The 20474-nt window shown below is 44.5% G+C and overlaps 2 protein-coding genes across 2 annotated transcripts in view; one reads left to right on the top strand and one right to left on the bottom strand.

Moving 5' to 3' along the window:
• Positions 1-480: 480 nt before the first annotated feature.
• LOC106748385 lies at positions 481-20417 on the bottom strand. Its single transcript, XM_014626840.1, is given in 18 exon segments — positions 481-1159; positions 2429-2618; positions 2728-3185; positions 3450-3597; positions 3771-3982; positions 4300-4438; positions 4821-4996; positions 5193-5622; positions 5817-6249; positions 6252-6381; positions 6822-7037; positions 7694-7832; positions 10370-11112; positions 11600-11848; positions 12255-12390; positions 17422-17914; positions 18745-18872; positions 20096-20417. Coding segments are annotated over 18 exon segments (5142 nt in total). The 5' UTR covers positions 20139-20417.
• Positions 20330-20474, top strand: part of LOC106748384 — a 154400-nt gene continuing 154255 nt past the window's right edge. The window contains exon 1 of the mRNA XM_014626839.1: positions 20330-20469. Within this exon, the coding sequence (XP_014482325.1) occupies positions 20330-20469 (140 nt within the window). The remainder of the gene's footprint in view (positions 20470-20474) is intronic.

Below are 20474 nucleotides of genomic sequence, written 5' to 3'. Positions count from 1 at the left end.
TATTGCGAGAATCTTGTTTACAAATTAATCATCACGGCGCTTAAACATTTACAGCGTCTAGTGGATTCTATTATGTTATAAGATATTATAAAATTCGTCCCTTCAATATAAAAAAACGGACGTATCCAATTACAGTTAATACTTTCTGGTTTAGATCATGTTACTAATCTATGATTTTACAATTAGGATGTAAAAATACTATAATTTACAAAAAGATATCCGTCGGACGTCTGTGAGACATCTTCAACATAATATATTTAACTTGTCTGAGAAGTGACGTCTTATAAATCGTTCATCATTAGTCGCAGAACATCGCAAGATCATAAATGACCAAAAATAGAAATCATTATGTCGTCACTCTGCTTAGACCGACTCTTAATTAATACAATTAAACCTCTCTTATCTTCCAATTGCGATATACCGCTCCTCTGATGATGACGAAATCACGGCGTTGAATATTCGAAATCGATATCAGACGATTTAAGTTCCCGTCGGCAGTGAATTATTTGGCGCAATTAAAGGCACTTTGATCATCCCGCCGTCGAGTCGCACGCGCTCGAGTTGCGCGCCGGCGCCGCCGGCGGCAGCAGCTGTCGGGCGTGGCGAGGCGGTAACGGTGTGGGGAGTGTGCCCGCCGAGTGGAACGGCCCGCGGCGGTTTTGAAACTTGCTCGATTCGCGCGGCACGTACTCCCGGACGATGAGCGTGGTTCGCCGTTAACGGTTGGACGCCGGTTTTTCGTAAGTATATCGGGCGGTCGCGTCTCGTATCGTTGTTGGCCGGCGTCATTCTCGTTCGTAATCGTCGTCGGTACGCTCTCGTGTCCGCGGTCGTGCTGTTGCCGTCGCTAGTCTCGGTTGACATCGCGATGCTCGTCGGTTTCTCGGCCGTTGCTGGTGTCGTCTCGTTCGTTCGACGATTCCCGCTGTTGTCGGCTGACGCGAAAGAATCCGTGCAATTCGGTGGCGGCTCCCGGTGCAGGTACGTGATCGGCCAGTGCCTGCCGTAGTAACCGGGACCACCGTGAGGATCGAGTCGATGGTGATGATCGTCGTCGCCGCCGCTCGGGCCATGCACGGAGGGTCGTGGACTTGGAAGGTACGGAAAGTAGTTCTCGCTGCATGGCCGCCATTGGTCTTCCGAAACACCGACGTGGCACCTAAAAGTAACGAATTTTGCATGAAAAGTTGTCTCTTGTCCCCAGGAAGAGAGAGTGCGGGGGTGCTCGCGAAAAGCTGCGGGGGACCAGGCGACCGAGTCGGGAATGCGACAAATGTCAACAGTGGTGAGTGTTCGTATTGGGTTCGTATTGAAGTTTTCTCGAATTTGCAGAAAATACGGCAGTTACGTTTCGATGCATTCCCGCCATTATTGCTTCGGAACGCCTGCGTAACGCCTGAATTTTGCGTGAGAAACCTTCTCTTATTCCTAAGACGAGATGTGGACGATCGGGGAAAAAGCTGCAAAATGCCGAGGACAATGGAGTGAACAACTGCACGGTAAATATTACCAACTAACAATAACATAATATCAATGTGTACGGACAATAATTTGTAATTTTACCGTGTCTCCTATGCGTCCGCACTGGAGGGGACTTGTGTAGAGTCGAAGTGACATGTCACATTAACAATTAGCCCCTTACAAATGTTATAATTTCCCATTCAACAATGTAATTGTTACGCATGCATTATATTGCATTTACATTGTTGAGTAGGAAATTATAACATTTGTAAGGAGCTACTAACTATTTGCTAATATGTATAACTATTAGCTAACTGCTAATATCCCTATAAAGGGCGCAAAGTTAATGATGAATCACTGCATACCGATAATTAATCGGATCATGCTGCGGGAGTTTATTTTAACAGCACAAATCAATTCCGCAGTCCTATAGTGTAGTCGTCCTGCCTCTCCCGCTAGACCTGTCACCATCCCGCCTCAACACAAGTCCCGTTCAGTGCGGTCGCACAGGGGATGCGGGAAAAGAAAAAAATTATTGCCCTTACACATTGATATTATGTTATTGTTTGGTCGTTAGTATTCACCGGGCAATTGTTTACACTATCGTCCTTGGCATTTTGCGACTTGCAAGCTTCCGCACTCTCTCCTCCTAAAAACAATAGAGACAGCAAAATTGGTGTTCATTGGATGGTGAGTGAGGAATGCCACAGGCATTTTCGGTGAGTGTTGTCATTAAGTTGCCATTGAATTTTTACAGGGGCGATCAGTGATATGACTCGTTTTTGTGTGCTCGGTGCGAGGAAAGTTCGTTTGTTTTTTGTTATTGATATTCAGTGAAAAATGTTTTCCTCGCGTTTAACACATGCTCGTCGCGATTTGAAAGATTGAAGTGTAAAGATCGTGTTCTTTAGCACTTTTATACGTGCCATAATGAAATTTTATCATGATATTATTTATAACAATGTACCATGGGTAATGATATCCTTGCGAGAAGCCGCAATGTTGAGACGGTGTACAGCAATAATCCCAGCTACCGAACTCACTTCCTTCGGTCTCGCAGGACCAAAATCCAGCAATCTTATTCTTCTCGCATTTTGTGCCTCTTTTACATGGATAACCGTTTACCGTGTAATAACGGAAAGTTGAATATTCACCGGCTAAAGCGGAACAGAAAAATAAATTGAATTTCATTCACGATCTCGTCAGTAATACCGGTTTTGAGATCTCGCAGCATAAATAACGATTACAATCGTGAAATTAGCTTACGATAAAAAGATTCGTGTCCGTAACCAATTTCACCGGGACGAATACCATATGCAAATTTGTCATCGTAACCGCTGTATCCGGGACGATACGGTTTGATCGGGTCGGGCCTATCCGGGTCGTATGGTCTCACACCGTGATGATGACCGTTCGGTTTCGGCATTGTGAAGAAAGGTCTAGGATCGGGATGAGCGTCGTCGGGTCTCATGCTCGGGTAATCGGCACCTGCTGGGTGATAATTAGGATATGACGGGCCTGGAAGAGACGGCCTCAGTGGACCTGGTCCGCCAAACGCATGATCGTCGTCAATGGAGTAGCCGGTGACCACGCACTGAGGGTCGAGGTCCTTCCAGGCATACAGGACGTGATCATCGTCGTGGACGTAGTCGAGACCCGGTCGCAAGTCTCTTATTGGTACGTCACTTAGTAAACAATTTTCTTCCGTGCCATGAGTGGTAATCCTGCAGACCGAAGGGAATGAACGTTATATCATTCACATACATTCGAGAAAGTAAACGTTATTATTGATATAAATTCGAAATTTTCAAATGAATTGTGAAAGCGTCACTTTATCATGTTTTTTAATCTCTAATAATAATAGTAATATTGACGCAATTTAAAATCACAGCTCGCCTAATTGTGCATACTTTTTTATCGCATTCATCTAAAATCTGGTAAAGTTCGAAACAATATCCATATTTCTCTCTTCGTGAAAGTATACTCACTTGTAGCTGTAAGACATGCAAGGAATAGAGTCGCTTTCTCTCATTCTCGAGCATTTTTGCCGGCAATTCTGCTCGGAGTTTACGTACGTCGCCAAGAGCACGGCGTAAGGCGTCAATTTGCAAGGTTTATCATATCCAGAATAGCATACTGAAAGAAATGTTATCAGTGAAAGTTACCTATGAAGTTGCATTTGGTTTTACGATGATGAGAAACAATGATACTAAATTTTGGTCTTCCAGAAAGATATTGATGTCTCAATAATTATACTAAATATTTCTGATAAATATGTACATATGTAGATTAATATTTCTTTTATGTACTTTCATCTTCTTGTGAAAACTGTTTGCCATTGAATCGCCCGGTATTAAAAAATGGCACAGAATAAGGTTGACATCCTCTACCGAAACTGCCTCTTTCGTATAATTCCGCGCCGTCCATATCCGGCATATTAGAAGGATTAATATCCTGCGATTGCCAGTCGCTCAAGTAGCAATTCGTTAGAATGTCCTGTCGTCCTTGATCTAATCCGTATCTGAAACGTATCACAATATACAGAGAGATATATAGAGGGCATGCTATTTTACTGATGATATTTAAAAATTTATTTTAAGTTTTGCATATTATTACTACATGTTGTGTATCATATATATATATATTTTTTTTTCCTATATTATTTTATATTATATAATCTGCATTGTGTATTACATGCATATATTGAATATATTCTGCATTACAATATACAGGATAACATGCTATTTTATCGAGAACATTTGAAACTGCTATATTTGAAATACTACATTATTATGTCTTATACTATATGCTTTGCTTTATTGTACATGCGATACTTACTTGTACGCGAAGCTTCTACACGTAAAATCATGCGCTACTGTGCACTCTACCTGACATTCTCCTAGACTGTCAACTATTATCGATTTCCTAACGACATCGTCCGGCATTCCATATCCGCTTCTGACCCTCCAAAAACATTCTAGAAAAGTTTCACAAAAATCCTCATCCTGATTTTTGTGAATAATATCAAGGAAAATCGAGAAAGACAGAAGTCGGCTCTCTCATTTTCTTCTTCTCTACTTCCATTTCTATAGTTTTCCGTCGCGATTTTAGTTGTTACCAGAAACACAAAGCGGAACGTATAACGTAATCGGGGCAGTAGTGCAACGCTCGGGACGACAAAATATGCGTTAGTTAGATCATTCGCTGCAAGTTATTTTTTTATCATCCAATTAACATTTAGGGAACGGATATAAGAAATACTTTGAAGACTTTTTTTCTTTTTCTCTCTCTCTTTTGATCAAATTACATGCGAATTAAAATAGGCCAAGAGCGAAATCGTTTCGTTTAAAACGTTATACCATCCGGAGGATGTTGACTCGGTCCTCTCTTCGTGCCGCAAGTTCTCGAATTGGCGATCATAGCGTAAATATCGTAGTCTCGATCCGGCTCGAGGTCCGTGTAGAAATTTAAATTTTTATATGAGACGTCACTAAGAAGACAATTGTCTGTAGGATCCGTAGGTGCTACATTGTACCTGTACGAAATATCATCGTGATATTATAATTTTATATATATTAGTAATATTATTTAATATTATATTAAATTAATATTATATATAATAATATAATAATATTTTATATATGCTATTATATATAATATTAATAAATTATCATCGTATTGAATTACGTTGTATATTTGAATGATTTTTTCGTAGGATGATTAGGGTATACCTGTAACTAAAGCTCATGCAGATATAGTTTTGCTCGTTAACGCACAGACTCTCGCATTGGTCCAGATTCGGTGTCAGGTATGTTTTACGAACGACTCCCCTACCGAGTCTGAATCCCGCGCCGGCTCTGACCGAGCACTCGTCCGTCTTTCCGACATCGCCATAGAGCGGATCCTGATCGGCTGGTATGTAATTGTCGCCATATCCGAATGCGCCTCCGTAATTGTAAAACTCGCCGTAGAATTGCTCGTTCTCATAGGGTCGTTGCGGTTTAGGCCGTTGTTTCGGATAATACTTCGGTATGTCGAACTTGTTGCCCACGTAATTCGTGTTGTAGCCGTAGGAACCGCCGTAAGTGGTGCCGTAAGGATCCCAATCGCGACTCGGGTCTTTCCGATGCTCAGGCAAGTAAGGACCGATCTCGTTTGTACCTGCATTCCAATGTGACGAACGCAGATACATGAGTGATTTAGGATTGCGATCACGAATCCGCGTTTTGTATATGTGATTTATAATATATGGTTTAATTTATAAACGGTTGATATTTTGCTGTTCATCAAAATTTTCTTTTTTCTTTTTTTAGTGCAGGACATTTAAACGCGCGAGAATAATTAACAAACGTTACCTATATCATGAGTGGGTCCGTGATCGATTCTTCTGTCTGGATACTTCGGATACCGTGGCCACGGCAAGTTTCGGTCGTAGAAATCGTCATCACTGGGTCGGCTAGGTGGAAATCGGCCGCTGTGGTGAAATCCGTCTTCGGGTCTTAGCACTGGGTATCCGCTTCGTATCGAGCCTTCGTCGGGATAACCCCTTTGACCAAACGTATCGTCGAAGAGCACGCGATGAGGCTCTCCGTAGATCACGGGCGGTCGCCGGTCATGCTCTACGGGTCTGTGATGAGGATAATCCAAGGGTCGTGGAATCTCGTTCGCGGGGCGTCGATCGAAATCCAAAGGCCGCGGGATCTCCTTCAGGGGACGTCGATCGTAATCCAAAGGTCGCGGCACTTCGTTCAGAGGACGTCGATCGGGCGTGTAAGGTCTTGCGTTAATTAAATTTTCGCGCGGATCAGAATCGAAGTCGGCGCAGGAGGGTAGGGGAAGAGAGAAGCACATTTAGATTCACGCTTTAATAGTTGCGTAAACGTAAACTTCGTTAAATTACCGAATCGCTTCCGTGAAACGAACGTTTTTTGCCGTTGTTGTAATTAACCGCCTTCCGCAAAAATTAATTACCGGTGCCGATTGCTTCAAACGAAAATGACTTCTAATGAAAATTGCTCGTGCATGGTAAACAATTTTGCGTTAAAAATAGTTCACTGAAATTTTTAACTCTAACATGAGGAATGTGTTAAAAAGTACTCAAATATATATTAAATTTAATCTTCATTTTGTTAACATATTACTTTTTAAAATATTTGCCTTGTTGAAGTAACACAAAATTTCAGTAGACCGTTTTTGACACAAAATCTTTTATTGTGTATTGATCGATTTTTAAAAAAATATAATATAATAAAAATAAGTAATAATTAATTAGAAATAATTATTATTATCATTATTAACATGATGTAAAGTAAAAGCGATTCGATTATCGGTAGCCAAATTTTTAATTGCCGCACCTCGCCTCCGGCCTTCCGCCGGAAGGTATACCGTAGGTCTGGCTAGGTCTAGACGGTTGATTCCACCAGGATGGTCGCGTTCCTGCCGTGTTTGCCACACAATTCGGGTCCTTCTCGTAATAGTCGCATTGAGGATCCGACACGAAGTCTCGGTGGAGGTCCATACGAGAGTACGGGATCGATGTCATCTCGCACATCCCTCTCGTTCCATGCCCGATACGTCTTTGTATGCAAAGTCGTGCATAATTTTACCAATTAATACGTAATTCAACGCACAAAGACTCGCATGTAAATAAAACTTAAGTTCGACAAGCGTTATTATCCGTATGTGTAGTTGTCAGGGTACGTTAATCGACAAATGGTAGCGACTTTTTCGATACGTGTGCGTGATCGTCTCTCGACGGAGAAGCGTGTCACAGATTGCGGCGTGTTCAAATTGTCCGTGATGCAATCCGCACGGCGGTGGGTCATGCATACGTACGTATTGTATTTCGCGCGTGCATTTGATGATACATACCCTAGATACACATACGCGCGTGTGTAGAGAAATGCGTAAAATCGTCGAGCGACTCCAAGCGTGAATAATCACCGTTAACTGTTACACAGATTACGTTTTTGGTTATCTTGTCGGGGGGATGTACAAAGGATTGTCTTTCTCTTGAATGACTAAAAATCTTAACTAAAAATCGAGTTCGTCGAGCAAATCCCATTGGAGACTTAACTTGGGCTTGAGTTAAATTCCACTATGTCGTTTCGGAATTACTCTTGAAACGCGACGGATTTTTCTTTTTTTTTTTTTTTTTTTTTTTCTTCTTCAAACACAACGTCACAAGAAAGAAATTACGTCTGTGAATTTTCGCGAAAGTAACCAGTCTTACCTGTAATTGAAACCCTCGCAAGCGAAGAGCTTCTCGTAATCGCAAGCGCGATGGCAGTCCTCGATCCGCTCGCACTCGATGGCGCGTCTGACGTGCAGCTCCAGGCTCTTCTTGCCGGACAGCAGTCTCCTGTAGCACGCTGCAAAACGAATTTTCAATTTGCACTTTTCGACATGCCTCTTTTTCCCACGCGAGACTTACGCGAGCACTCATCTTCCAATATGATAATCGAGTCCGAGGCGGCTCGCTGGACAATCACTGCTAACACAAGGGTCCACAGCCGCCGTGGTCTCGCCGACATGATTCCCGCGTTCTTTCGTTCGACGATAAATCGGTTTACCGAGATGCACGGCTGTAGCATCGGCCGGCTCTCGCGCGATAGGAACGGCCGCCGCCGCGCGAACGCGCGTACGAGGATTCGCTCGGCGATTCCTCAGCGTTTCGAGTTTTCATTCGAGCCGCGATTTGTTCTCGCGATAACGCGCCGTGAGCCGCGGCGAGGCATGGCCATTTTCGTGGCCCCGGGGAAGGAAGGAATGTTCGCGCCGACGAGTCACACCGCCGCCGTCGTGGTTCGCGCGCTCCGGCACGTTCGCGCGAAAAATGGCGCAAACTTGAAAATCGCGCAAAAAGTAACGGAGAAATTACGGGTTCGCATCGTTTTATAGAAAAGTGAACGTTTCCGCGGCAATAGTGGGAGGAACTGCTCACACGTCGGGGGAGGGGTCTGAGCGTTACATGATCATTAATGATTCCACTTACTATCATTTTTCCTTGCTCACGGACACGCGAGAGCTTCGTTCTCCCGACAAGCGTCGTCGTTTGACGCAATTCTGCATAATCGATTACGAGCCGGGCGGATGTGTTTTCGGTAATTACGGGATGTGCGTCGACTTTTTCATCGTGCATCTGTTTGCATTATGGGATAATTTATTTTTACTCGGGTTATTATCCGTAAGATTTAATTGGTATTTCAGTCGCACGAATACACAGCGATTTTCCGTTTCACACCTTCCTATGAGCGTTTTCGTCAATTCTCTCTGGAAGATACTTTTTTTTTTTCGACTGAAATACACGCGGGAGATTAGAATTTATTCCCCGTAAGATTCGTTCTCTGGGTAACCAACCGCCGGAACCATTTGCATTTTTCCGTCGTTAAAAGGAATTTTTGTGCCAAGGAGCGACAAAGAACAGTGACATCACGCTTTAGAAGGGAGGTGCCGTCGCACGTCCTTCAAGATTCGTCAGGGTCACAATTACCTCAATTATTTCAGCCAGCTGAGCTCTCGTTGTCGCGCTATAACTTCAGCAAAGTTACACTTCCGCGATTCGAGACCAGCGCTCGATTACGTGATCCTCACGCGGTTCTTGTATCTTACCTTCGAGGTTGTTCGCGAGAATTGAATCCGGGGATAAGGATTCAGCAAATGTGTGCCGCAAGCCGCGCGCCTAATCGATTGCGAAAATTCCTGATCAAAGTGACGGACAAGTTGCGCGCAATTAATCGAAGCGCAGGCAGAAGAATATGAGGGACTATACCAACTGTCGAAAGTAAAAGCGTCTCATGTCCGTGGATCACGCGAGCCGGAAGCCGTGCGTCCTGTAACGTCTCGACATTTATTTTTCTCCTTTATGCAACGGTCATCCTCGTCCTCCGGTGGCACAATCGCTAAAGTCATCGAGTTTCCTTTAACAGGTCGTTGCTCGGACGATAAATTACACGTAAGAAAAAAACTCGTCTATCCTCCCAAGATTTCAAGCTTTTTCTTTCTTTTTTATCATTTAAATAATATATCCCGCACTTTCTCTCTCTCTCTCTCTCTGATTATTTATTGCTTTGTAGTCTGAAAATTGTAGAAGGACAGCGAATGATTTGATCGCGTGGAATTTATAGAAAGATGCGCGAGAGAGGTACGCGATAAGAGTCGTTACGCCGGAAGTGGACGGATGCAGCGAGGTAATTCGCATACGGTTAAAAATCCGTGTCAATGCCGTTGCCGTTTGTCAATCGTCGATTCGCAGATGAACGCGGCTCGATAAACGTCGACCAGCGGTTTGCCGCGGCGAGCAAGTTGAGTTAGCGATCGCGCTGGATAACGAATTTGCTGTTGTAGCTTTCTTCCCTTCGAGTATCGTTTTTGGCTTCGTGTGCGGGTAGGTACGACGCGATGGAATATTACTAACTTCACGGTATATAATTAATTCATCGAAAGTGCGCGCGAAGTAGCGTGGGAATAATGAGAAGAACCGGACGCGCGCGCGATAATTTGAAGCCTCGTGCGATCCGGGCGTTTTGAGGCGCGAAGAATCCGCGAGGATGAGAGGGAATTAATGTAACGGAACAATGTTACGTTTTACGTAAGAAGGTGATGATCGAATGGCCGGGAATATAGGAGCACGTACACGGTCGCAGCCGCGCGATTATTGCCGCGTTGAAAAATTGAGGTTGCACACCGGCTCACGTGCGCGTTATAATACGCGAAGCGGCGGCGGAGCGACAATTGGCCGAAGATTTGTACCTCCGGTCTTTCGTGTAACGCCTCGTTAAAGACGGAGACTCGCGTTTCCGCTTCCCGGAGGTGTTGGAGTTGCAAGGAGAGAGGTTACACGCGCAACCCGAGAGAGAAAAGTCGCGTTCATCTTTTCGTCGAGAAATGAGATCGAATTGGCACTTACATTTCGACTTTTCGCTGATCTTCGCGCCAAAGCCGGGAAAAGCGTCGAACGATCCTGGTCTCCAGATCACGGCGGGGGTAGCCTTGAATCCTTCGTACGAGGTCTTCGCGCCGTTGCTCCCGAAACCATAAGAGCCGTCGATGCTCGGACGGGCGGCGGGGACTTTCTCGATATCGCGATTCCCCGTGACTAATTCGTTCTGCTTCGGCTTCGTGATAATCCCGTGACTCTTGTACGCGTTGTCGGGCAGTCTGTGGTCTCGATGTTGGTTGAGGCGATGATTCGCGAGCGTGTTTCGATTCTTGATCGGATCGTTCCAGAATCCGAAGTCCGTCGGCGATTTGTACTTCCCGGCTGCATCGTGGATTAAGATACGTCCTGAGAAAACTTCGAAGGGCCCGTTGTGGACCGTGAGGGTCTTGTACGAGTGAAGATCACTGTCGAATTGAGACGCGAGGTTCAGCCGATTCACGTCCGCGAAAGGATTTTGGAAGAACGGCCCACTGAAATCCGAGCGACCGCCATTCGGGTCGTAGTTGATCCTATGATCGAACGCGAACTTCCGGTTCGGGTATAGATCGTTGTAGTTGTCGATCTTCTCGGTCTTGGTTCCGAAAGGATTGTTCCCGGTAAGCGGACCTTTGTTCCGAAGAATGTCGCCGATCCGGCGCTCGTCGTCGAAAGATGACGTGTATCCTTGCTGATACGGGGGATTATTGGCGACGTTAGGCATTCCCATGATCCTTCGGGCGTGATATCGCATGCAAAAAATCGTGCGAGATCACACATGAGTCTTTCAGAAGCCAGACTGACTAATCCCGCACTTTGCAAATTTCTTAATTTTGGCGGGTTAAGCATTACGTTAGTCATGTGCTCGAAAATTCAGAAATTTACGGAAAGTGGAGTTGAGCAGTTTAGTTTCTGAAAGGCTCATATGTACATTATTATATTTATTAGCTTATATTTGATAAAACGAATAGGAGAATCGAGACAGTCTATAGTTCAGATACGATACTTACGTCGTGACTTGTTCGAATTATTCATTTATTAAAAAATCATATTTTATATATTAACGATATTATATACAAGGTGACGCATCCATTAGTGAGGATGCGTACGTTGTACGAACTTCCATTAGAAGTATCAATCTCACGGTTGAGACAGGTAAACAATGGAAATGCTAATTGCGGGATTGTTCTCCGTCTGAAGTTAATGATCGGACGATCATACCTGGAAGATGACTGGACACTTGGCATTGTCGGGCCTAAAAGGCCGCTACCGAATCGCGTGGTCGGTCTCGTTTCGTTTCTTCTTTCCTGACCGATACCGCCGCTTCCCATTTTGTAGAGCCGATCTGGTTCGCAATCCGGTGAGCGTTGACTTCTCAAGTAGACATCGTAATCGATATGGGATTCCAGTTCTTCGAATTTCGGCATTTTTGTGCTCAGCGCACATGTCCCGTTACCTTTGATGCCGATCCTATATGCCAATATAGTAATGATATTCTGGAGATTAATCAGCCACTAACCGTAAACGAAGATAGTAGGTCTCGGCATATTTATGTCCCAGTATAAGGAGAACACCTGAATACCTACTTTGGTTTTTAACGATATGTAAAATACATTTAAAGCACAATTTTTGAATGATTTCGAAGAAAGAATACCGCAAATCGTGGAGGGAGAATTTTTTTAGTTATTTTTCCAATTGTTTTTAAGGTTTCTCAAAATATTTAGATGTTCCCACAGATATTAGGATATTTTATATATTTCATTTATTGCTTATTTCTTTGATCTTATTTTTCCATTATTTATTTTTCGGGTATTTTTCTGTCTTTTTTCGCATTTGTAGTTAGACTTCTGTCTACCCTTTTCGCAACTTTGCGTACCCGAAAGCGAACGCGTTGCAGGAATTCCTCCTTTTGGAACACTCGTCCTCGCATTCGGAAATACTAGCTACCGTGACGCTGGAGAAGACGTCCGTGTCGGACAATTTGGACCCGATGGCCACTCTCGTATAGCAGTCTGCGTGTAGTTGATTGCTTTGTTATTATTACCAGATTGTCAAATACGGCGCCCGGCATTTCGGCAATCGATCATCGTCACTTACCATTCGCGACGATCACCAGCTGATTGTCAAACGTCAGGCCGACCGAGTGCGACACTCGACAGGATCGCAGGAAGTAGATGACAAAAACGAGCAACACTCGTTGACGCTCCATCGCCGGTTGACAGATTCTTCGCGCTGCGGAAACACTTCGCACGTCACTTCACGTGGCGCGCACTTTTTTGTCTGCTTTCTCACATAGCTTCGAGCAAAAGTCCCACTCGCGATAATCGTCCGACTTATTCTCTATGATGAAACGCGATGCGACGTGTATTCCTGTCTCAATTACTTTTCATTCGCACTCTCCACCCCCGTCGGCGTTAATGCAAACGCGCTTTAGTTATTACTCTCTAGCCGTTATCTGGCATTCCATTCTGTGCGCGATCTATGAATCACGGTTCATTCACACGAGACGTCCCTGAAAAGGTATCCGTTCGGTGGAAGATACGTTAACGCGCGCGCGTTTAGCGATCGCTGTAATTGCGAGGGTAATTGTCAACGATTTCCCGGCGACGTTAAAAGTCGTACTTCCAGCGGCGAGAAAGAAACTGTAAAAATCCCGTCGCCTCGTCGATAATAATCGTTGAAATGAGGATTATTGAGAGAGCTCAGGATAGATTGATCACTGTACGAGTGAAAGAGTGAGGGGATCCGCAACTCCTCACTATTGTGAATCACGACGGCGATCACCGACTCGATCGATACGCCGCGGCGGAGTGAGCATCGCGTCGATCGGCGGCGATCTGTCTTCGGGCGGCTCCTTCCGGCGAGATCTAACGAGCGCTAGCTCCTTTAATTAACCGGCCGCGCCTAATTGGCGTCGTTCCTGCCGCGGTTCATTATACTTTCGCGCATTCGCGGCGAGGAGGAAGAAGCAGAAGAAGCGTCGCGCCTCTTACGATTGGTTCACTACTGAGAGTATCGTGTAACTGTATCATTGTCTTATACAGGCAGACAGAGACCCGGTGCGTTATGCTGGTCTCTTCTGGGCTCTTCCTCCCGTGCTCGCCCGCCGTTACTCTTTTCTTCCTCTTCTGCTCCTTCGTCCGGTTTTTTCCTCTCCTACTCGGCCTCATGTGACGCTCGCGCGCTCAAAGGAGCTCGTGCCCGCCTCGCAGGATGAGCGCTCTCCCGCACGCGAATCTCTCCTCTCCTCTTCCTGCGCTCTCTCGCGGTCTCGCGGCTGTATTTAATTAACGCATCGGCGCACGCTCGCGAGTTGCGAAATCGAGCCGCGTCTGTACTCCCGCGCTCGCTCGCTCGCGTAAATCGCTCGTGATATCGTAAGAATTCAGTCGGAGGCTCGTCACGGTGCTTTACTCCTCCGATCCGTGCGCGTACTCGTCGCTCTTAGAATCTGTAGTCGCCGTGTTGAATTTTTTCCCCGATGACTGTTGCACGAGTACTCGCAGTCTGTCTAATAAGAGCGTGATCGGGCAAACTTCTGTTTGGGAGACCGTTACAGAGAGTTACTTTCGAACGAGTAGGTAAAGGAACTTTTCCTCTACGATGCGTTGTATAGAGAGTCTCAGTTATTGTTTGACTTTTACTACGATTACGACGTGTTTAACGACGAATGCCGGAGTGTAGTAGACTGAATTGAGTCGGATCTATATAAGCCTTGAAACAGTTGTCGTTTATTTCTCGTTTCAAACGAGTGCGAGGAAACCGCACGGAGGTAACTGGCGCGATGAAACAAAAATTAATTGCAACTGTCTCAAAGTTTATATCGACCCGATTCTCCCTGTGATACAAATCGTCTCGGTCTACCCTACAGAGAATTTGAGTGCCAAGAAGTCGGGAAGATTTACCAGTGAGCGTTAATATCATTTGCCGAAAAGTTTCGAAGTAAAGGTCGAGACTGGATCTTTCGAGAGGACAACGACCCAAAACGTTGGAGTCGTCTTTGCCCTCAATGGAAAGAAGAAAATTACGTCGAGAAACTAGACTAGCCATCACAATCACCAGACGCAAGTCCAATTGAAAGTGTCTGGGCATTAATGAACATGAAACTACGTGAAAAAAGTGTACACGATGAAATTGAAAGATTCGTTCAATTTGGCGATTTTTATCTTGAGAGTATACTGTAAAATTAGTAGAAAATATGCTTCGAAAATGTCGGGCAATAATTGACGATGGCGGTGATTGGACGACTTATTAATATAAGAGCGTTGTAGCATTGATTGTGTAGTATGTATGTATTTTTTTTTCACTTTTTTATAATAAATAGTTTAACAATTGAAAGTTATATCGGTCACATTCTCATTAAACAGATTGTATCATTTGACCGGATTGCATAAAGAAGGAGGTTCGAATCACTAAGAATCAAAATTGACACGCAGAATTTCTCATCCCAAAAATAAGTTTATCTCAAAGTCGCTTTTACGTCATTTTTATTTTTTGAACTTTATCGCGCCTATCAGTTTCGTTCTTCCGGGAAGTGAGTGCGCTCGTTGTCGTTTATTTACCAGAAAATTCCGATTATATCATGAGCGCGACCTTTTTACGTCGCGTTGTTATCGTTAACGAGAAGAAAGTGAAACTGCTGCACCTATCTGTCGCAACGGTTCGGCCAGACGAGAAGCTGCTTCCTCGAAGCTCTCTCGAGTGGTCTCGCGCGTGTCGGGGAGACAATTTTCTCGCGTGGCGGGCGTGTCGCGCGAAAAGGGCGTCGTTTCGTTTGCGTAAAGGCGATTGAGCAGTTAAAACGGCTGGCGGCGGTGTTAGATTTGCAGTTGGTCAATCTCGGATACCGGCCTATTGTCTTTAAACGGCGCTAAAACCGGCCTCCATCACGCTCTCGCGGCATGCTAATCGATCCCACCGCAATTAGAAAACGGTGCCGCGCTTTGCTTTCGACTAATCGCCGGGGGCGCGCTTTTACTCACGCGAGAGCCGCGGATAATTACGTCTTGGCGCGATCACGGGCCTGTTTCAAGGTTACACTTCGGCTACGCGTCTCAGAAGGCAGAAGACTAATTACTGGTTGCTCACTCGGCTCGATAATGGTATTATAATGGTATTCGTGGCTCCGAATCTTCTTCGGCTCTGACGTCAGATCCGGATTTAGCTTAGCGCTGCTGCGAACAAGGCGTCGGGTAACTGTGATCGAACGGATTTTCTGTTCGGTGGTCGCTACATACGAGCAGCAACGTGACACGGTGGCTTCTCTTCGTCAGTCTCGACTGTTCTCTCGTCAAATTTCTCGTCAGATTCCTTGAGCCGCGCGTCGCTCATAGGCTGCCCATTCGATTTCTAGACTCGACGGATTCCCCGTTTCTTAGCAGCGAGATTCCAATTATATTTCCAATTCTACCGGTGAGAAGCCCGGTTTCGGGTTCTTTGACTCCCTCGTACGCACGCACGTACGAGGCGACCCTGAGTCGAACGCGAATCTCTCCGGTATACGTCGGTTTCGAAGACGCCGCGGAGCCCTAATAGGCCTAGATACATAGTAAATGCATGCTTACATAATGAAAATGGGATGAGTTACACGTAGACAAAGCTGGGACGTCACGCTCCGCGAGACCCCGGCTTGGAGTGAGAATGACTCATTGTGTGATTATCGCTCTCTGTCGTGGCGCAGCGAGCAAACAGATTTCCCGAGGAGGCGCAGCCTTTTTGGACGTCGAACAACAGATGCCGGTTGCATGGTAATATATCTTCAACGAAATACGACACAGAGAGGATTCGCGGATGGGTATTTCGCGTACCAAAAGTATGCGCCTCGTCGAAACATGCTGCGAAGGAAGAGATGAGAGATCGTTTTCACAGATACGGAAAGAAAAAAAAATACAGCGTCGGTGTTCCTTTTATTACAAATATATTTGTTATTTCGTTGATTACGTATATATAAAATTCTGTCTAGTATATTCGTGATCGACGAAGCGCGTGAAGCGTGCGTATCACAATAACAACGCGTTAAGAGAATAAAAACGACGAGGTGCCGGAGACACCCTTAGAAGTACAATGAAAAAGAATACAATTCGCCGCGTAGAAAAGAAAATGTTGGGACTTAAGTGCGAACAGTCTTTGTGAAAGAAAAAAAAAGGCAACGTCTACTCTATATTCCGTTTATAAATAATTTACGTACCGATGCGGAGAATACTGTTTCGCAATAAATACATAATAACACATAGTAAACACAATATCAAACATAATAATTAGCTGTAATTTATGAGTATAACTTTCTATTTGTTTCATCTCTTGCCGAGACGAGTTGCGTGCACATTAGAATCACGTATTTCGGCGATCGAGTTTTATCAAATCTAATTAGGGTAATTCGAAATTTACCTTAATTAGAAAGTTCGATAGGGCCTTCGAAAACTGTATACTGTACGATCAATAATTGAGCTTACAATGTTACGCAAGGCCGTTCTTTGTGATTTGAAGCTCGTTATAAGTACATGATCACTCTGACATAACGCGTTAAGTGACCCCGTATATAAAATTGCACGCGCGCAGGCAAATGTAACACAGCAGTGAAATTTAGAAATCGTTTTGCGCCTCTGCTTGATTCTTACTCTACACGTAACAAAAGACAAGCTAACAATTAGCTCCGTAACTGTTTCTCCATCCTAACTTTAGCCATCTCGTGATAAAATTTTGATATCGTCGACTTAACGCCAGCGGTAAATCAACGCGAGAGTAGAGATCTATCAAGCATCCAACCAGTCAAACTACAAGTTGAACTTGGAAGACGTCGTGCTCATCGTCTGTCTCGCATCTACGTACGCAACCTGTGTCTTTGATAACGATGGTACGCGAGATAACGATTTGTTCGCTTATCGACGATACGTGTCGTGGAAAAAGGGAGAAAGAAGAAAACAAAACTCTCCTTTGCCGGTCAACGTGCCACGTGCACGCGTCGGCGCGTTTTCAGGCAAGGCGCCACTTCTCACCTTCTTTCCCCTTTCCCGCGAATTTCCCGCAAATTTCGGAAAACTAACAGCAGGTAAACGGTTTTTCGTGTATAGCATACGCGATACTCATGTTCTGCGGGCTCTCCTCGATAGAGGGCGCGGGCGGCATGCCGTTGATGCGCATGCAAGAGCTACTGGAGAACTCGCCGATTCTCAGGGAGGTCTCCATGTCATTGCCCGACTGCAGTTTCAGGAGACCGATACCGATCGCCAGGAAAACCGCCTCGATACCCTCGTTGTGCAGCACCGAGGTCTCGTAGTAGGTCGCGCCGATCTTCGTTGCGTACTCGCGAGCGTCCTCGTCGTCCACCTGCCGTTGTTGCACCAGGTCGGATTTATTGCCGACCACCACTAGCACCATAGTTTCCTCCACGTTCCGTTGCAATTCCGTCACCCAGCTCTTGATCGCCGAGAACGTGCTGTATTCCGTCAGGTCGAACACCAGCATCGCCGCGTTCGCGTTTCTGTAGTACATCGGCGCCATCGAGCGGAATCTCTCCTGGCCGGCGGTGTCCCATACCTGCGTCGAAGGGCGATGCTTTTCATCTAATATTTCTCTTCAACCCTCCGCAGTTAGTCGCAGTATAGACATCTAGTATTTGTCAATTTGTTCTTTAATCAGTTGTTTCTTTTCTCGCTGTTTTTTTTTGTGTACTTTAGTGCCTGGTTTATTATAGTTAACGAAAGAGAAATTGTTTCAAGAAGCAGAGGAAAATAATGAGGAAGTTAGTGTATCTGTGAAGTATATTGCAACTATTCATGAGTGAAAAGTGCGACTAACGGAGGATTAATAGTAGTTTAGTAAATATACGAGAAGTTAACAAGGTAAACATCCCAGTAATTGAAACATTAATAATATATATGTGTTTATTAAGATGCTCATCAATAAGTGAAACAAAAGCACAAACTAACTAAACATTTCTTTTCATTTATTATATTGTTCTGCATATTGAGAAGCATCTTAAATAAAGAAAATTTCATCAATAATATTTTAAATATTGGAACATGTATGTTCAATCACTGGGACGTTTACTTTAACAGTTTAGTAAGCAAATGAGAAATTAAATGCAGAAACAAAACTGCCGCGCATAAATATCTGCTGATGAATCGGATACAAAGTATCGAGTTGCGTCGTCTCAAACATAAATATGATGATAATGACATACGTAATGAAAACAGCCGAGATGAGGAGTGAAAGATATCGCGAAGTTGGGAGGTTAATTGAATAGATAACGACTAATGACGGATTCTTGAATCGCAAACTTGTTAATTCGTCGCACAAAGTACCGCGCAGTTGCATCAGACGTTCGCGGTTTTGAACACTCGGAAACGATATTTTTTTTATCATACTTGCAGCTTTATCCGGGCGTCCTCGAAATTGAGATTGCAGTTGAGGAAGCACGCTCCTATCGTGGGATTCTCATGGCGATTGAACACCTTTCCCATGTAACGTCCGATCAGGCTGGTTTTGCCAACACCTGAAAATGATATCGTGATTCGCGGTCTGATGATTTAATATCGTGTTATTGATAGTAACGTTATCTGCGGAGAAATGTTTTCCGATAGCCGGTTTATTTTGAGAGTTTATCAATTATGATCCTTGACCTTGCAAGATAAATGAGATTCTAAATTGTTATTTTTTTTTTGTATTGGTATCTAAGCAGGAAATTATAGAAAAGTGCAGTTCTATCAACACCGTTTATGACGAGATATGTGATTATTCAACAAAATAATAAGTGTTAAGGAAGAAATGCGTCATATTGTATGCGATTGGATTCTCCTGAAAGGCATGCTCTCTTATCAGTACGTTGAAATGAGAGAAAGAGATTTAAAAAATGTGTCACGCGCGGATTTTGACTTCGGGATTTGTGATGCGGATGTGCGCTGATGCAATCATAAACGTGACTCCGATCGAACGTTCTGACTTGAAATGAAAAAAAAATATATATATATTGCTTTTCAAAGATTAATTTCTCTAATTCACGAGGAAACGTTCGCAAAATTCTATTCTTCACTTGAGTCCAAGTGAACTTTGTCAACACAACGCAGGCACGTGGTGTAACTATCTTAGATATTACGACACCTTACTTTATAGCGGTCGTAAATAAGCAGTGGAATGCAGACTCACACGTGAGCCTATGTGCAATATTCAGTCGATCTCTACTGGTAGTGGTGGTGATAATCGTAGTAGTAGTAATAGTAATCAAAGAGCGAATGGACATTCTAGCAATACGTAGATCGTTACTGTGCATTGTACGTTTCCATAGGTTCAATCAGGGATTAATGGATTAAATTGAGCCTGTTTGAGTCCGCAGTGTTTGCTACGAAAATTTGACAGGTTATTCACCCTTACGTTCCTCAGTTTCTCGGACGCTTTAAAAAAATAACAAGTTTTAGTATCATTTACAAGCAAGAGTCGAATATTTTGGCGCAAAATATGCACGTTGTCTTCCTTATGCACGTCTCCATTGAGCGACTCCCTCCGCGAGTTCGAATGTACAGCTAACCTCTCTAACTGTATAGCGTAAGACTTGTCGAGAACAAGAATACGATGACCAATCTCTGAATCGTACAATTGGATGCGCGAAATATCCCCGGTCGCGTCTTGCGAAGCTTCAACGGAATTCCTTTATCTTTTGCATAACGACAATCGGCACGAGCTGTACCCGTATCACCGTCGCGTCCCGCAATCAGCACTTACCTTGCGAGCCCAGCACTACCACTTTTCCCTCCGCCGTTTTCATGCTCGGTCCCGTGCGACGCACTGCATAACAAACATCGACGAGTCCGTCGAACCGGAAGTCTCAGGTATCGCGCGAGTAATGGCTCTCACACAGAGGACGCGACAGCACGTGCCACACGATGCGAGCAGCCAATCAACCTCTCGCTTTTCCGGAAATAACGGATACATAACGGTCGGTTGATTGGCTAGCGCATGACGTCCCCGACAGTCGCGAACAAAGATGTTTTCCACGATGACGAGTTAGCCTGCATCGTCATGTCGATCCGTGCAACCTTGGCTTGCCGTGCTCTCACTCAGAAACTGCAATCATTGCCCTCTCGCAGTGACATGTAGTAAG

This window comes from Dinoponera quadriceps, unplaced genomic scaffold, assembly GCF_001313825.1.
Source record: "Dinoponera quadriceps isolate SergipeBrazil2010 unplaced genomic scaffold, ASM131382v1 scaffold2183, whole genome shotgun sequence".
Taxonomy (NCBI): Eukaryota; Metazoa; Arthropoda; class Insecta; order Hymenoptera; family Formicidae; genus Dinoponera; species Dinoponera quadriceps.
Note: the sequence above shows the minus strand (reverse complement) of the source record. Positions and strands in the feature narration are given on the sequence as shown.